The 16,601-nt window shown below is 43.9% G+C and overlaps 1 protein-coding gene across 2 annotated transcripts; it reads right to left on the minus strand.

Annotated features, from left to right (window-relative positions):
• Positions 1-4,124: 4,124 nt before the first annotated feature.
• On the minus strand, positions 4,125-15,743 carry dnajc21 (DnaJ heat shock protein family (Hsp40) member C21). 2 transcript variants are annotated; one of them, XM_042060124.1, is made up of 12 exons: positions 15,330-15,743; positions 14,890-14,983; positions 11,885-12,008; positions 10,570-10,698; positions 9,528-9,832; positions 8,424-8,578; positions 7,919-8,003; positions 7,061-7,228; positions 6,897-6,945; positions 6,489-6,712; positions 5,769-5,850; positions 4,125-4,427 (listed from the first exon to the last, which is right to left on the minus strand). In XM_042060124.1, the coding sequence occupies exons 1-12, from the start codon at positions 15,424-15,426 to the stop codon at positions 4,275-4,277; spliced, it is 1,665 nt and encodes a 554-aa protein (XP_041916058.1). In that variant the 5' UTR covers positions 15,427-15,743; the 3' UTR covers positions 4,125-4,274. The 2 variants fall into 2 exon arrangements, with proteins under 2 accessions (XP_041916058.1, XP_041916057.1); XM_042060123.1 differs by having other exon boundaries at positions 4,125-4,430.
• Positions 15,744-16,601: the final 858 nt, after the last annotated feature.

The raw sequence follows: 16,601 nt of genomic DNA on the forward strand, positions 1-16,601 counted from the left end.
AAGAGGTACAGAAGCCTGCGCTCCCGCACCACCAGACTCACCAACAGCTTCATACACCAGGCTGTTAGGATGCTGAACTCTCTCCCCCCTCAGCTACATAACATCCTGGACTTTGGACCCACAATGGCTGCCTTGCACTACTCCACTTGTACACTTGCACACTTTGCAACTTGTTATTGCCTTGTTGTCCCGAAAACACTTCTGAACACACTTCTGCTGCTCTTACATAACTTGCACCTCTATGCCACTTGCATACTTAGGTCAAACAGAACTACCGCAGCCATTTATTGGCCTGACTTTTGCACTATTATATTGACTGTCTACTGTATGCACAACTGCACAATCTCAACCCAAATTTTGCTGCTCTTATTTCTTCATTGTATGTGCCTTCTTATTTACTTTTTATATTGTTTACTTGAATGTTATGTTTGTCTGTGGACTTAATTGGTAAAATATGTCTTGTCTCCACCGTGGGATAGTGGGAAACGTAATTTCGACCTCTTTGTATGTCTTGACATGTGAAGAAATTGACAATAAAGCAGACTTTGACTTTGACTCTGTGCTGTAAACTGATCCTGCTTCGGTCGGGTAGGATACACCGAACTTGCAAGTAGGATATTCTTCCTACAGGCAGTAGGGGCGGACGAGAGAGCCTTCATTCGCCCAGTAATGAGTCATTTAACCATATACCGACTTACGAAGATGATTAATTAACACGAAAATGTTGCCTGGTGTCCCTTTAATGCAGAGTAAGTAGATTGGGAACCAAATAGAACATTCAAGCATTGTTTTTGTTTTTATTGTTGAAAGGGTCTATACAAAATCATCTTTTGGTTATCTTAGTCTCAAAATGAAAACAAGGATTTTCACCTGAGGATTTTTCCTCATTGTGTTAATTTTGAGATTTAATGTTAAAATGCCAATAAATGCCAGTTAAAATGCCAATAGATGATTTTATATATATATATATATTTTTGCTTACCTTTACCAGAGGTGCCAATAAAAGTGGAAAAGGCAACAAGCATCCTTTCATCAACAATGCCTGAGTGAAATGAGATGAAGCTCAAAAGCACACACCCCTCTGACAGGTCCTCTCTACTTCAATTTGTGTAATTAAGCTAATTAGCATAAATTGGCATAATCACCTATATTGATCATATTTTAGGAGCTGCTTGACCAAAATGGACAATGTTAGTATGTTTTTAGGGGTTACTGAAGATGCTGAGTCCATATCTGACATTTTCAAGATTCAAAATCACTATTTAAACATGGTTTGGTCACATTCTTACTCTCATTAAGCTGATTTTGCTGAGTTTTTGGGGGCGATTTAGACAGATTTTTGGAGGATAAAAATGTTCAGTGTTCAGGACTAATTTGGATCAAGTTATTTCTGAATTCCACAATAATTTTGGAAATAGCTATTCACTGGCCCTCTGCTGTGACTTACAATTGAGTATCAAAGGGAAGAACTACCCTCTACTAATCCTCCTCACTGTCCTCATCCATGGTCCTGTCACCATCTTCTCCACACTCTTCATCCCTGTCCTGCTGCTATTTTTGCAGTGTAAATATATTGCCACATGTAACATCACCACTGCCTTTGCAGAAACAATAATTAGTACAGGCCAGGCCTGCAGCTACACAGCTGCACTTTCCAGATACATGTATAGACAGTTTTAACCCAGCTTTGCAGTTACAGCTGATAACATCTAACAAATCAGGACTTGAATCGAGGGTGGGCGAGTTTCCAAAGCAGCACTTGTAGATGGGCACGTTTTCCATGGAGGAGCAAGATGCGTTCTGTAGGAGACAGTGTCTTCAGTGCTGGAGGAGTCAGAAGTGGGAGACCTCACCGCCAGGGATGGATTACTGCACGGGCCTACCGCGCCCAGGCCGAGGGGCCTAATGGGTCAGGGGGCCCTGAAGCCCAAGCCTTTGCATGGAATCATTGCCTCAATATCAACACAGGGCAGCCGTGGCCTACTGGTTAGCACTTCGGACCTGTAACCGGAGGGCTGCCGGTTCGAACCCGGACCAGTAGGCACAGCTGAAGTGCCCTTGAGCAAGGCACCCAACCCCTCACTGCTCCCCGAGCGCCGCTGTTGATGCAGGCAGCTCACTGCGCCGGGATTAGTGTGTGCTTCAGTGCTCACGGAATCAAAAGAGTATATATACTTAACACATCAGGATGTAGGCTATGAATCTGATTGAATTTAGTATTGGCCATCCCCAAAATTCACCAGAATACAGGAAATCACATCAAACAAATTAAAACATTTCTGAGGTAGGACTCCCAAACCCACCTTCCACATTAGTGGAAAAATTAGCAGGGGGCCCTTAATACATCTGGGCCCAGGGGCCCGAAAGTTCATAATCCGTCCATGCTCACTGCTAGGTGGAGGCCCAAGCAAGAGGATCCGAAGAGAGCCCTTGTAAGGGGTACTGAAAAGCTTACAAAGGCCTTCAGTAGAAGCCGCGGGAGGAGACCAGCTGTCGCCTGGGCCTGGCTACAGGAGGAGTGCTTGCCTGAGGAGGGTCTCGATGCAGTGGCCACGGTGGAGAAGGACTTCACGCAACCGGGAGAGCGGCCTGAGGAAGCGGCCTTGGAAGAGGAGGTGGTGACGCCGGCCTGGGCGCGGACTTCACCGCGAGAAGACCTGGAGCCCCTGCCCCCGCCGGGCGGCTTTAGGCTGGAGTTGGCGGTGGCCCTGTCTGCGGAGCAGAGCAGAGGTGAAGCAGCAAGGAGGTGGTGCCTTGAGGACGGACGGTTGGCGGAGCCGTGAGGCACGACGGTTGGGCAGCTTCGGCGGAAGGGCCCTCTGAAAAACTGAACTCTAAGCCTTTGGATGCGTGTGGGAGGCACCATGCTATGCGGGCGCCTGTTCCGAGTTGGCCTGTTCGCCGGCGCTCTTTAGAAAAATAAGGGGGAAAAAAAAAGTTTGTTGTGTGAAATCCGATGGCACGAACCAGAGAGAAGGTCGAGGCCTTGGCGCGACCGTGGCGGAGTGGAGCGGCCGGGAGCAGCGGAGGACAGCTCCGCGGCTTGGGGATGGCAATGGCTTGTTGGGGGAGCTGTGTAACGTCAGTGTGCTGGACTGTGCTGAAGATTCCCACAATGTTTTGCGCTGAGGATTCTGGGAGAACTTTGGGGTTGTTATTATGTGTGCTTGTGCCTGTATGGTGTGGCTGCGGCCGACCCCATGTGTGTAAGGTGCGAGTGTTCTTGACTTCCCTAGCGTGTGCTATGTTCTGTGCCTATGTCCCTGCTCCCGACCTTTAATTGAATTAAGTTGAATGATCATCTCAATACTTCCCAAAAGGGCTTGTCCCAAGGAGAACAGTATTACCTTAAACACACATGAGGAAACTGAACAGTCCAATCAGTAGACTATGATAAGCTAGCCAACTATGCTACTTTGTTTACAATATTTCCAGGCTTCAACCAGTGATTTTGAATCTTAAAAATGTCAGATATGGACTCAGCATCTCCAGTAACCCCTAAAAACACACCAACATTGTCTAGCCTGGCTAGCGCCACCACTTCTCAATGAGACGTGGTCTGGGAACCAAACGTTAATTTTCTCGTATTTGAAAAAAATGCCCAGATCTGTTTATTGGGTGCCACGGATGTCTATCAAATGCGTCTGTGCATAGCTCATCATTGTCTTGCTTTCCCCGTTGTTCTGTGATTGGTCCCCTATCTCAGGCGAAAAGTTGCTCCATGGTCTCCAGGCTGCCTTAGCAGCGTGAATCAAATCGCGCGCAAGGCAGCATGGGAACACCCAGGCTAAACATTGTCCATTTTGGCCAAGCATCTCTTACAATATGATCAATATAGGCGATTATGCTAATTAGCCCAATTACACAAATTGCCCAACATATGCAAATTAGCATCCGGCAGTTTCTGCATGCTGGGAACCCATACTATATATTTCCATCATAAAATGTTGGTGTACTCAACATTTCCGGGTCCACAATGGGGCTCTATGAGCCGTCAACCGGACTATTACGCTATGGTTTCATAAATGTTTTGCTACAAAGACTGTGATGTCCTTGCTGATAATGTTGAACCTGTGTATAGAGGACTGATTGTAGTACCGTATGCACATGGAAATAAAATCCTGACAATTTCAGTCACATTTAATTTAAAACAAGTTTGGATAGCCATCATTCACATGACTCATAGAGCCACTCCCACAAAAAAAGGGGGGGGGGGGGGGGGGGGTAGTGTTCATAACTGAAAAAGTATTTAGTCCGAGTCAATGTAGCCATAGCTATCTGTTTTTCCTCTTCTCTTTCCTGCTCTTGCCTGCTGTACTGGCATCAGAGGAGAGTGCACTGGCGTGTCCTGTCGTCTTCAAGTGGTCGAACAGTTTGTTCCTGGATGAGAACTCAAACTGACAGGTCACACAACGAAGGTTCAGCTCCTTCTGTAAACAGAAGAGATCATAGAACAGACAAAACAGATGTAAGGAACATACATAGACGACACAAACAATTCTACATGACGTCTATGGAAATAACAACATTCCACCAAACAGAGGGATAATCTCTTTTGTAACTAGGCCATTTGATCATGTAGTCTATGTTTGGATCATAGGCATGATGATTCATTCATGGCTTCATAAAATATCAACATATCATGTTGCTTTTTTCTACCATTGGCCCAAGTACCATTTAGGGCAGCCGTAGCCCACTGGTTAGCACTCTGGACTTGTAACCGGAGGGTTTCCGGTTCAAGCCCCGACCAGTGGGCCGCGGCTGAAGTGCCCTTGAGCAAGGCACCTAACCCCTCACTGCTCCCCGAACGCCGCCGTTGAAGCAGGCAGCTCACTGCGCCGGGATTAGTGTGTGTTTCACCTCACTGTGTTTACTGTGTGCTGAGTGTGTTTCACTAATTCACCGATTGGGTTAAATGCAGAGACCAAATTTCCCTCACGGGATCAAAAAAGTATATATACTTAGTAGTGACCAGTATTCTACCATTGGCCCAAGTAGTGTGAAATAAATCTAAAAAAATAAAAAATAAAAGTAGAATTGCACATAGCAAGAAGCTGGTCTGAGGGCAGATCTGGCGTTGTGCTCATCTCACAGTTTTCACCATTTTTATCAAAAAATATTTTGAAAACAATCAATGGTTTAAAGTTTAAAATATGATGGTCGAAAGTGGGCCAGAGGTGGCGATCCGATATCTGGAAATCGGATCTCATTATGGGTTTGTGTTCACAATTTGGTCCCCCTCACTTTCAAAATATGTCCTGCGCCCCTGACACAGCCTACGCTTCTTCTCCGAATTCGCACAGAGCTCACAATATCATATCCAAAAAAGTTAAACGGATTGGCCAACCTCATCAGCTGTCTCGATTGTGTCACTATAATCCAACTTTTAGACCGTTATAGTCCTCCATACGTGTTCTTTTTTTTAAGCAAACGCCCGAGACAAGCGTTTAGCTACAACATAAACAAAGCGAAACTCATGGCTGACGTAGGCCATCTTCTTGAGCGGTCACTGATTGAGACACAGAAAGTTCTCAAGAACACTATTAGGTCTTTAAACATTTACCATCGCACACATTAATTCATCGGACCTAATATTTGTAGTTGCCTTAAAAAAGGAAAAGCAAAGGTGATAGTCCTAGTCCTCCCCCTCCTATTATCGGATCTGCATCGATCTCAAATATGACATTTCTAAAATCAAATTGACGGAAATCCATCGTCCGACGGAGAACTTTAATCCTTGCAAATAGGTGTTGGAGAGTGTTGTATACCTCAGGGGCTGCCTCCTGAGTCCCTTGAGACTTGCTGACCTTCTTGGAGTCCTTTCCTTTCTTCGCCTTGGTTTTCATTGAGCTGGCAAAATGAACACAGAAACAGAAAAGCTAGTGAAATGGTGGTCACCACAGGATGAGTTTCCCATTTCCGTCTTCCCTGTACACTGAAGACCAGTTCATTTCCATGGTTCATTCCAGTGTATGCATAAGTGGACTACAAATGCAGACAGTGCAGAAGTTAGATCGTAATGCTTCAAGTGTCGAATTGAAAATAAAAATCCTTCTCCTCATCATATCAAACTATATGAGCGCCAGAGGTCACTATGTTTTGCCGAACTTCAAGTATTTATTAAATGACTGACATAATTCCCCCACTGCTTTGAGGTACATTTGTGTTCCCTTGTAATATCTTTGTGCTCCCTCAATAGTTTTGCATTCCCTCACCATACTGTTGCCTTTAAGAGGGAGTGCAAATATAGGTCAAAAGCAATCTCACCCTATCCTTTCAGGGTCTCTATAGAAATATGTGAAAAACTGATGTTATTCCTGTACACTCTATGGATTTGGTCCTGAAATGCTGTTTTCAGTATAGAATACACAGGAACATAAGTATTTTATTTTATACCTTAATCACTGCTTGACAAGAGCAGCAGGTTACATTTTAAGAAGCACAATCTAAAAGCTTGCAGTGCAAATGAGTCTGACAGCACAGCGCACCTTTTATTGTTTGTGGCCTCAAGCCCCTCTGGGCTCATTTCCTCTGAATGGTCCTCACACGGTGGAGGAGCGTCCTCAGCAGCGCCAGGCTGTGCAGCTGGTGGATGTGCTGCTGATGGCTGTGCTGCTGGTGGCGGTGCTGCTGACGGCTGTTCTGCTGACGGCTGTTCAGAGCTACACTCTGGGGGCGGACTGGGGACCTTCTCTGGTTCTTCAACAGGTTGCTAAAGGAAAGGGAGGATGACGGAAGAGGTTGCAATACAAAAAGAAAAAAAAAGGGAAAGATGGTAGAGAATAGAGGTGGGCAAACTAGAAGATGAGTAATGACAACATGAGAATTGTTTACTAAAGTCATTTACTGACAAACATGATTCCTTGCACATCACTTCAGCTTTTTGTGTCACTCACCTGGGACATTTTCTGCTGTCTCTTCTTCTTCTTCTGCTTCTTGGACAGCCTGCATGTTTGCAAAACAATTATGGTTAAAGTACACATTATGCTGATGTAGGGTTAAGAATGAAGGCATCTCTGTGTTGTGAGAATGGCACCAGCCCAAAGCAAAGCTCCCATACTTCTGCCGGGGAATGTCCTCCTCCTCCTCCTCGTCCTCCTCATTCTCCCCCTCTTTTCCTCCTCTCTCCCCAGAGTTTGCGGTCAGAGACTCATCCTCCTCCTCAAGCTGTTGCCTTAGCAACGCCACCATCTCTCTGTGTTTCTTAGACTTTTCATGGTTTTTCATCCTGCCGGCAAGCAAGGTAGTGTGCTTAGAGAGGAGTCCAATAAATGAAACATCGCATAGATCAAGACCATTAGACATCAAGTCTTACAAGTATGAAAAATATTGACAAATGACAAATTTAAAATCTGACAAAGGCTGCAGTCGGATAGTCTTTTTGTTTAGGAAGATTCCAGAATAAGAGCTGTTCAGGGTCTCTAAATACTTAGGAAAGGTGCTTCAACGCTTCTTTTCAAATCTCTTTTAGCATATGGTACAATGAAGCATCCGTTACAAAAGGTAAGGTGATTGTAACGCCCCACAATTCCTAATGACAGGTAAAAACAACAGGTCAATAACACCCGCCTTCCCATAATTACATAGCCTAGTGTACATAGAGTCGGCGTCCCTCATTTAGAATTTATCTTCATATCTTTCCTTAACCTCATAATGTTTTCTATTGAGGCCAAGGGAAAGTGGATAGAATAAGATAATAGGATAGAATATCCAAATGCAGCCCAATTTTACTGAAGAGGGGTCATGAAGCGCATGATGATGTGGTTGGACACATCTGCGCCATCTTCACAGAGACACTGTAGAGAACAGGATTCACATGAAGGCTTTTGAGTGATGGGACATCCTCTTTCATTACCCTGCTCATGGTTATATGATGGCAATTTTCTTTGCCTCAGGAGTGACTGAATATATTACTCACGCTTTATCTGATTTGAAAGATTTATCGCAGGCTGGACAATATAAGCAGTCATCAAAATCGTCCATTTCCTCTATCTGGACAGCATCTACAAAAGAAATGACATAAACTATAAGTAGACATGACAGTCCCATAAGTCTTGCATATTCTATTGTAGGCAACTATACTGATCAGGTCTAACCCAAAGTAATTTCCCACACAATTCCATTGATAAGATGACCCTTCACCAAGCCGTGTACGATACATTTTTTTTAAAATTTTATTTAATATTCCTCCAACATAATTTAAGTACAAATAAAGCTCATTTCAAAACTGATCATTTTGGACCTTATGACCAAACCTGTTTGAAAGAGATTCTGAATGGAAATGAGTTACACATAAGAACATGTTAAAATGGTAGGTTGGTCAACACGTGTCTGTTGTGAAATCATCATATTGTACAGGCAGCGAACTGCAGTGTGGGTGTGTGAATGAATAAATTAACATGTGCATTCAGCAGAAGACTGACCTCCGCCTCCATTGAGCGCCTCTGCGTCCACCTCCTCGTCCTCACTCTCGGACGTGTCTCCAAACTCCTGGCCATACTGCGCCTCCATTTGCTGGAGCTCTTTCTCCAGTTCTGACATAGCGGCCCAGCTCTGCTCTTTGTAGTCCTCTGCTAGCCTGCACATAGAACATCCACAGCCAAAATGATTAGGCTCTTTCTCCAAAGAAAAAGCAACTGAATTGGGGCTATGGTTGGACTGTGTTGACAGTGCTGTCTCCAAACAAACCACACCATCAATGGTAAGCAAAGGCAATGCTCACAAAATACTGGTAAATGTCAACAGGTGCTTCTCAGTTCTCATGTCACTAATATAATACCATCAGGTTGACCTCAGTCTCAAAAAATATCTAGAATACATATTTTGAGAAATGGGGAAAGATAACCACTCAATCAAAACATGACTACAACAATTTAGAGGCAAAGACGAGTCTTTTTAACATAGCAGTGGATTGGCAAAATAATGGCAAATGTATAAAGTGACTGCATGTCATTACTTGGCACCTTCACTTGAATATGTTGCACCTCCTAGAGATGGCCAGTGCTTCAAGAGAAGTGTTCCACTACTCTGTTCTTAATTCCATGTGTGGACACCTTCCTCCAGGCACATGATTGCGCACACTGATTAGCTCAAGCTCTCCCCGGTCACTGATCTGAGGGGGCAGCCGTGGCCTACTGGTTAGCGCTTCGAACTTGTAACCGGAGGGTTGCCGGTTCGCACCCTGACCAGTAGGGCACGGCTGAAGTGCCCTTGAGCAAGGCACCTAACCCTTCACTGCTCCCCGAGCGCCGCTGTTGTTGCAGGCAGCTCACTGCGCCGGGATTAGTGTGTGCTTCACCTCACTGTGTGTTCACTGTGTGCCGAGTGTGTATCACTAATTCACGGATTGGGATAAATGCAGAGACCAAATTTCCCTCACGGGATCAAAAGAGTATATATACTTATACTCATCCCCTTATACTGATCCCTAGGCTCTGCTGCTTCATTGACATTCCACCTCCAGTCTGATCTCATCACGTCCAGAAACACGACGGGGCTAGTGGACAGCGCGGGTGGAGGCCACGTACTTGGCCTGGCTGAGCTTCTGCTTGCGACGGAGCTCCTCCACCTTCTTGGCCTTGGCTGCGTTCTGCTCCTCCACCAGCTTCTTGTGCGCCTGCACCCGCTTGTCACGCTTGCGCACAAAGGCCACCAGCTGCCGCACCATCTCGTTGCGCTCTTTGCGGGCTTTGTCGCGCACCTTTTTGTTCTCCTTCTCCATGGCGCGCTTCTCCCAGCGGTTGGAGGCCTGCCGCGTGTCGTACTCCTCCTTCCAAGCAAAGTTCTTGCGTGTGCAGAAACTCTGCCAGTGAGCATAGAACAAATGTACAACCTGATAGAAGGGAGGGAGAGAGAGGGAGAGAGAGAAAGTGAGCCATTTCTGGGTATACCGTACACCTAGCTGCCTTCTGAATGAAAAAAAACATGATCTACTTGTCATGATTACCATGGCTCCTCTCCTTGTCCAACGGACCTAGAGTAGATATGTTCAAATAGACCTTATGCACGAAGACTCTGCAGGTAGCTCATTTGCTTCTGCTGGAGCAAGGAAAAAGGATTTGTGTGCGTGTTCAAATTATTATTATTGGACAAACTATAACAGAAGATGCCGTTACAACACAGCTGACGCTGTACCGAAAATACATGAGCCGCCTAACGAGCCTTCTGTGCATAAAGTCCATTAGTGAACAGAACAGCAGTTTGAACTTCCATTAGCTCTCTATCAGAGCTGAACTGAATCGACCACTTGGATTTGTGCTGCAAACAAAGGCAAATTCTAAACCCTAAGAGACATGGTTGTTTTGGTCCAAAAAAGCTAGTGGGAGCAAAAGCCCCAGCCGAAGAAGACAAATAGTGCTTCTTCTGTTTACACAGACCACTTGGACCACAGCAGAGTGTGTGGCAATTGGAGTGGAGGGACAGTTGGGGCACTTACATTACCATCCTCTAATGGAATCAGTGTGAGGAATAAATACAGGGAGCTTAGAGCTCAACGTAGTCAGTGCAAAGTTATGATTATTTCTTAAGGGCTGTCATTGACTGGGGATTCAAAGGGATTCAATGGCTTACCGTATCAAAATCACTCTCCGAGTCACCGAATGATGGAAACTCCTCATCCTCCTCATCCTCTTCTTTACTGTGCTCCATCTCCTCCCTTACGATGGATTCAAACAGTGTTCTGTAAACCGTATAGAATCCCTGGGGGCAGTGGACAACAACAGTGTGTGATATAAGGCTATATACTCTGCTCTGTTTGCAAAGACGATGGCAATTTAATAAAAACATTCACAAAAAATTAAGTAATAATGAATGAACAAACAAACACAAATAATAATGTTTCTGAATCAACCTGAATCAAATAATGACATTGATATAAAATGGAGTTGACATAAGTGTTTTACTGCTCTCTAGTGTCTCATGTTGAGTGTTGCCACAACACTGCAATAATTAAAAAATTAACCATTCTAAACGACAATCCTTGACCTGGCTTACCATTCTTGAGTCAAATAATCCTTTTCAAGCAGCAGGGGTGGGCAAACTTTTTGGCTCAAAGGCCACATTGGGTTTTTGAAAATTGGCTGGCGTTCAAGTTAGATCTGCTGCAATGTAACATGATGTTTTGACATTGACACTGTAAACGTTGTCTAAGAAGAGTGAAAAGCAGTTTGCAGTAAAGCTAACCAACGTCGTCTCTATCGCAGTTTGCCCACCCCTGATTTAATACATATATTCTAAAAACTTCATGGATTTCACCAACCCAAATTAAACTCGCAAAGAAGGACAGGGTGTCCTGTGCTTGAGGTCACCTGTGATTAGAAAACACAGGAAACTAACATATTCCCTCGGTGATTCCTTGTTGGTGAAATAAGTTGCCTAATGTTCTGCGTCCTTGTGATAGTTTTGGGACTTTCAAGTGTTTTAAGACTCAAGTCTCTTACAGAGATATGGTTTGTGTGTTTGTGATTTTTGTTGATATGAAAACTCATTATTTTAATTGATATTTGACATTGTTATTAGTACTACTACTTCCCCTTGGGGATCAATAAAGTATCTACTGTATCTCTCTCTCTCTCTCTCTCTCTCTCTCTCTCTCTCTCTCTCTCTCTCTCTCTCTCTCTCTCTCTCTCTCTCTCTCTCTCTCTCTCTCTCTCTCTCTCTCTCTCTCTCTCTCTCTCTCTCTCTCTCTCTCTCTCTCTCTCTCTCTCTCTCTCTCTATCTCTATCTATCTATCTATCATCTACTTTTTCAGCATTGTTTGGCTAGTGTGGTGTTCATGTTGAAACCAGAAGTTTACATACCCTGTACATACACACGTTAAAAGTTGACTAAAAAGAGGAATATAAAAAAAAAAAAAAAAAAAGCATCTTTTGGAAATAATAAACACCTTTTCATCATCACCATAACCAGAATAACAGGAGACAGTGAAGTACTGGAGGATGTCAATGCTGTCATCCTGGTAGTCTCCATCCACGCCCCCTTTAAGTAGAGCCTCCCGGTGATTGTCATACCTGCAGAGAGAGGCAGAGATGGAGGATGGTTTAGGAGTCAGCCATTTATTGGCCTGACTTTTGCACCATTATATTGACTGTCTACTCTATGCACAATTGCAACTCAAATTTTGCTGCTCTTATTTTCTTGTGCCTTCTTATTTTTACTTTTTATATTGTTTACTTGAATGTTATGTTTGTCTGTGGACCTAATTGGTAAAATATGTCTCGTCTCCACCGTGGGATAGTAGGAAACGTAATTTCGATCTCTTTGTATGTCTTGACATGTGAAGAAATTGACAATAAAGCAGACTTCGACTTTGAGTCCTGATTTGGAATTCATTTGGTCTTGTCGCTGCCTCTAGTGGTAGTGCTCAGCAGAGCAACCACCCTCCCTGAAAATGTCGGTCATAGAGAAAAGCTCCCAGATAAAAAGCTCCCATGAAGGACATACTCAGACGGCTACTGATGGGTATGACGAGTGTCTTTGTTGGAGAACAAACTTTTTCAAAAAGTCTGATTAATATATAGGCTGCATAAATTGTTCCCCAGTTAAACCATAAATGCAAAACTGGAAAGATGCATTCCCTAACTCTGCCATAACCCTCACAAATACGCCCTGTAACAACTCTGTCATTACCAACAGTCATTAGAAATTCACAAACATTTTACATGTTCTAATCTGAGATTATGTGAAATATAGATGAAAACACTCTGTCTGCATGCACTCATTTGCATGCACTCCCCGGCTGACAGATGTCGGATAGAATTTCTAACCAGTAAGCATTGCGTCCATCCCAGCATGCATCACATCAAGTCAGATCTGCCTCAAGTCGAACAAGCCTAATGTCAAGGGGAGAAACGCCACTCTCGAGAAACTTCCGGTTTCTGAACTGGTTGCAGTTCCTTTTCTGGTTTCACATGAGGGCGCTCACGAATAAGTGCAGAATTAATGGAGGTATATGGAGCTGTACCCGTCAAATCCACTTTTCTCGGGATATAATTTTTTGCCCAGAAATTTGAATGTTGCATGCGAAAGAGGGGACCGAGAAAATACACACCGCTGAGTATTATATTTTTTGAGTCACTTATTTGTTCTAAAAAGCCTTTCAAATGCGTCAATGACGTCATTCATTAGCAGAAAGCTAGTGTGTTGTGGGCAACAACGACCCAACCTGTAAGAAATCAAAAGGACGTAAGTACTCGTTCATTCAACTTTTGACCTATAATCCATTAGCCTAGAAATCTAGACGCGCCCCTAGCGGCAGCAAATTACATTTGCTGCCAGGGCTAGTCTAGCAACTCTCCGTTGGCTTGTGAGCTCCAGAAATCGAAACTCAATCAGGCCAATGAAATCATGTATAGAGTCGTTAGGTGGGCTTAACGTAATGATTGATGGCAGAGTTGCAACGGTTTGGCTTGAATTCCCTGCTACTTGAAAACAAATAAGATGGATGTCGCTGCTGGCGAACAGTGTGACATGAGTAAAGCTTTTATTAAGTTGGCAAACGTTTGAACTAGTCAACTAGCTCCGCTGGTGGGAAACGCATGGGACTCATAGCGCTGCCACTGTCCTGTTGCGTGCAGAGGGAATTTGAAAGACAACTGATTATACCGCCCCTCGGACTGAGCACTGCTAACGGTGAGTGCCCAGACCCTACATTTTAATGTGGGTCTGGCTCGTCAGGCTAATAATCCATAGTGAGCTTGCAGAAACCACAATCAAATCTTCGATTTTTCAACGACAACCAGGTGAAAGAGACAAATTTAGCCGTCTAGGTCCATAGACCTAACCTGACTCTCGCCAGATGAATTTTGTTCCGCTTAGCTCCGCCTAGCTTCACTCACATCCATCTGGGACCTCTTCCGTTGAGAGTGATTTCAGCACGAGATTGAGATTGTATGGTAGAGCCAATCAGGACGCAGGGCGGGAGTTTCATAGATGTGACAGCGTAGAAGCGACTGTGAGACTGTTATCAGCGTCACAGGTTGGCTTCGATGTGAGTGGTTGAAGTAGCACGTCAATAGATGACGGACAAGTGGCTTATCCAATCATATGCAAGCATTTTTTGATTAGGCCCAGCCTTCTGAAGCAACATTTCAATGGATTGATCCCAGATGAATGAGTGGAGCTAGGCAGAACGAAATTCATCTGCCGAGAGTCAGCTTACCATAGACCCCCATTGTTTTTGCACTAATTCGTGATCGCCCCTAGCGGAACTGCAACAGATTGCAGGTACAATGGAGTTAATAGGGAGTGATCCGGCTCTCCGTAAACGGGCTCTGGCTGCCCTCTGTTGTAGCTCCTCCCGGCTAGCCTCTGAAGATCACGTTTACGTAGAAAGCCAGACTCAATGTGCATTCATGTTCATGTGCTTTGCCGTTGGAATGTGTGACAAACACGGATGCCACAACAAAGGTTAAAACATACACTCACTAATCCTAAATAAACAACTGTATTTGCTTAAAATATAGTTTAAGACGTTTGTGAAAGAAAGATAGGCAGCTTTCAAGTGACAAAAGCGGCAAATTCCCAAGTTCACATTAAACCTGTTAGACCTGAAAGGCCACATGGACTACAAACGAACTACAACGTGACGACAAAAGTGATGACGAGCCCCTAACTGAAAAAGGTTTTTCCGAAGCCCATGAACGCTAGGTCAGTCGATCTCAAACAAGCCTAATGCCAGACCGAACTTCCCGACCTCAGTTGCGGGACTAAATTCGGAATGGCACCCAGGCTACATTGTTATGATAATCCGGCCATGATTATGGTTATGGTTTATTGTCTATTATCAAGATTTGCATTCCTTATTAGTATTATTTAGGCTGCATGACTTTTCTTTAAACTGTTGGATGGCATAAGTCTCTATAGGCAAAGGAAGCATAAACATAAACATACCAGGCCTTCTCCTGCGGGTCGCCGAGGACGTCATAGGCCGCCTGGATTAGCTTGAACTGCTCCGCTGCATCCTCTGCGTTGTCCAAATTTTTGTCTGCCATTTGAAACACACAGTGAATACACAGCGTACAGAGAATAGCTTATCATCATAGTGAAAACAAGACATCTTATCAGACAATGCAAACGCCATTACCTACATGTTAAAATGTCGATACGAACGCGTCAAATGTTTTTAATGAACGTTTAACATTACAGTCCCAATCAGAAAAACATATGCGAAAATATCTGATCTTTGATGGTAAATGCCATGTAGCGCCTTTCTACTCCTCCCCCGAGCACTCAAAGCGCTTAACTGATTAATGCCTCCCATTCCGTTACACACTCATACACCGATGGCGGATATGTTTGACCCTACGTTCACATTATTGGTGAATTCTTACCTGGATGCCACTTCAAAGCTAGTTTCCGGTATGCCCTTTTCAAATCATCGTCTGTCGCGTCCCTTTTAACGCCAAGCACTTCGTAGTGACACTTCATTTTAGCGTAAAATTAGAGTCAGACAAGTAATATAGAAACATGAACCTTCGTTGAAGTTAGCTAGGTCGGCTAACCAGTGGCAGCATGGGCTCTGTCGACGGTAGGCTACCTCACTCGTTAACGTACTTGGCCAAGTTCTGAGTTAAGCCTAATATAGCTCTTAGAGATGAATATAGAGACAAAACCTTCAGAACACCGAAAAACGGAACTTCTATGTGATATAGGCGCTGTGGCTGTCAAATAAATATTCTTGACAATTTTCAACGTGAGGCCAGCAAATGCCAAACACCAACACCGGTCAGGCGCATTCAAATGACGTCACGGTGAATTTCCTCCTTAACCCTTAAAGGTGTAGGTTTTTGAACGTTCTAAGTTCCGCAACAATTGAAGGTTCTAAAATTCTATGTTGAATTCAATGAACCCAGATATTCTTTAGAACGTTCATTTCCCAACATTCCCGTCACACCAGTGTGACTGCACCAATTCGAAACCACGATGGTTAGAGAATGTTAAATATGTTCAATATCCCTAACGGAATGCATGTCCTCGCCAAAATACGATGTTATATTAACAATCCTAATGAACGTCAAACTTTGAAATATAGTCTGAAATGAGATGTTATCATTTATCAAATAAAAAAAAAAATATATCAAAAAAATCCGATTGTAGCGTACAGCAGAAGACTATTTAGGTTAAGTTTATAACGTTGCGGACGGCCACCAAGCGTCTTCTGCCTCAAGGCTGCGCGCATCTAGTTTTGTTGGTAAACGGGAGACCCGTGTATATACTCTTTTGATCCCGTGAGGGAAATTTGGTCTCTGCATTTATCCCAATCCGTGAATTAGTGAAACAAACTCGGCACACACCACACAGTGAGGTGAAGCACACACTCCTGACGCAGTGAGCTGCCTGCTACAGCGGCGCTCGTGGAGCAGTGAGGGGTTAGGTTAGGTAATGTAATGAAATGTAGGGAAATGATTGGTCTCCTGACTTCAATGACTGTGTAGTTTGTATCAAGGCAGATATAAATACATAAAAAAGGACATCCATAGAAAAGCAGCATATAAAAATGTCAAATATTCTTATGTGATGTAAGCTTATGTGCATATCTAAAGTGAATTCAGGTATTGCCATCATGTGCTCCAGGTACAGTCCTCATTCAAGATGTGGATAGA

The sequence above is a fragment of the Alosa sapidissima genome, chromosome 13, assembly GCF_018492685.1.
Source record: "Alosa sapidissima isolate fAloSap1 chromosome 13, fAloSap1.pri, whole genome shotgun sequence".
Lineage (NCBI taxonomy): Eukaryota > Metazoa > Chordata > Actinopteri > Clupeiformes > Clupeidae > Alosa > Alosa sapidissima.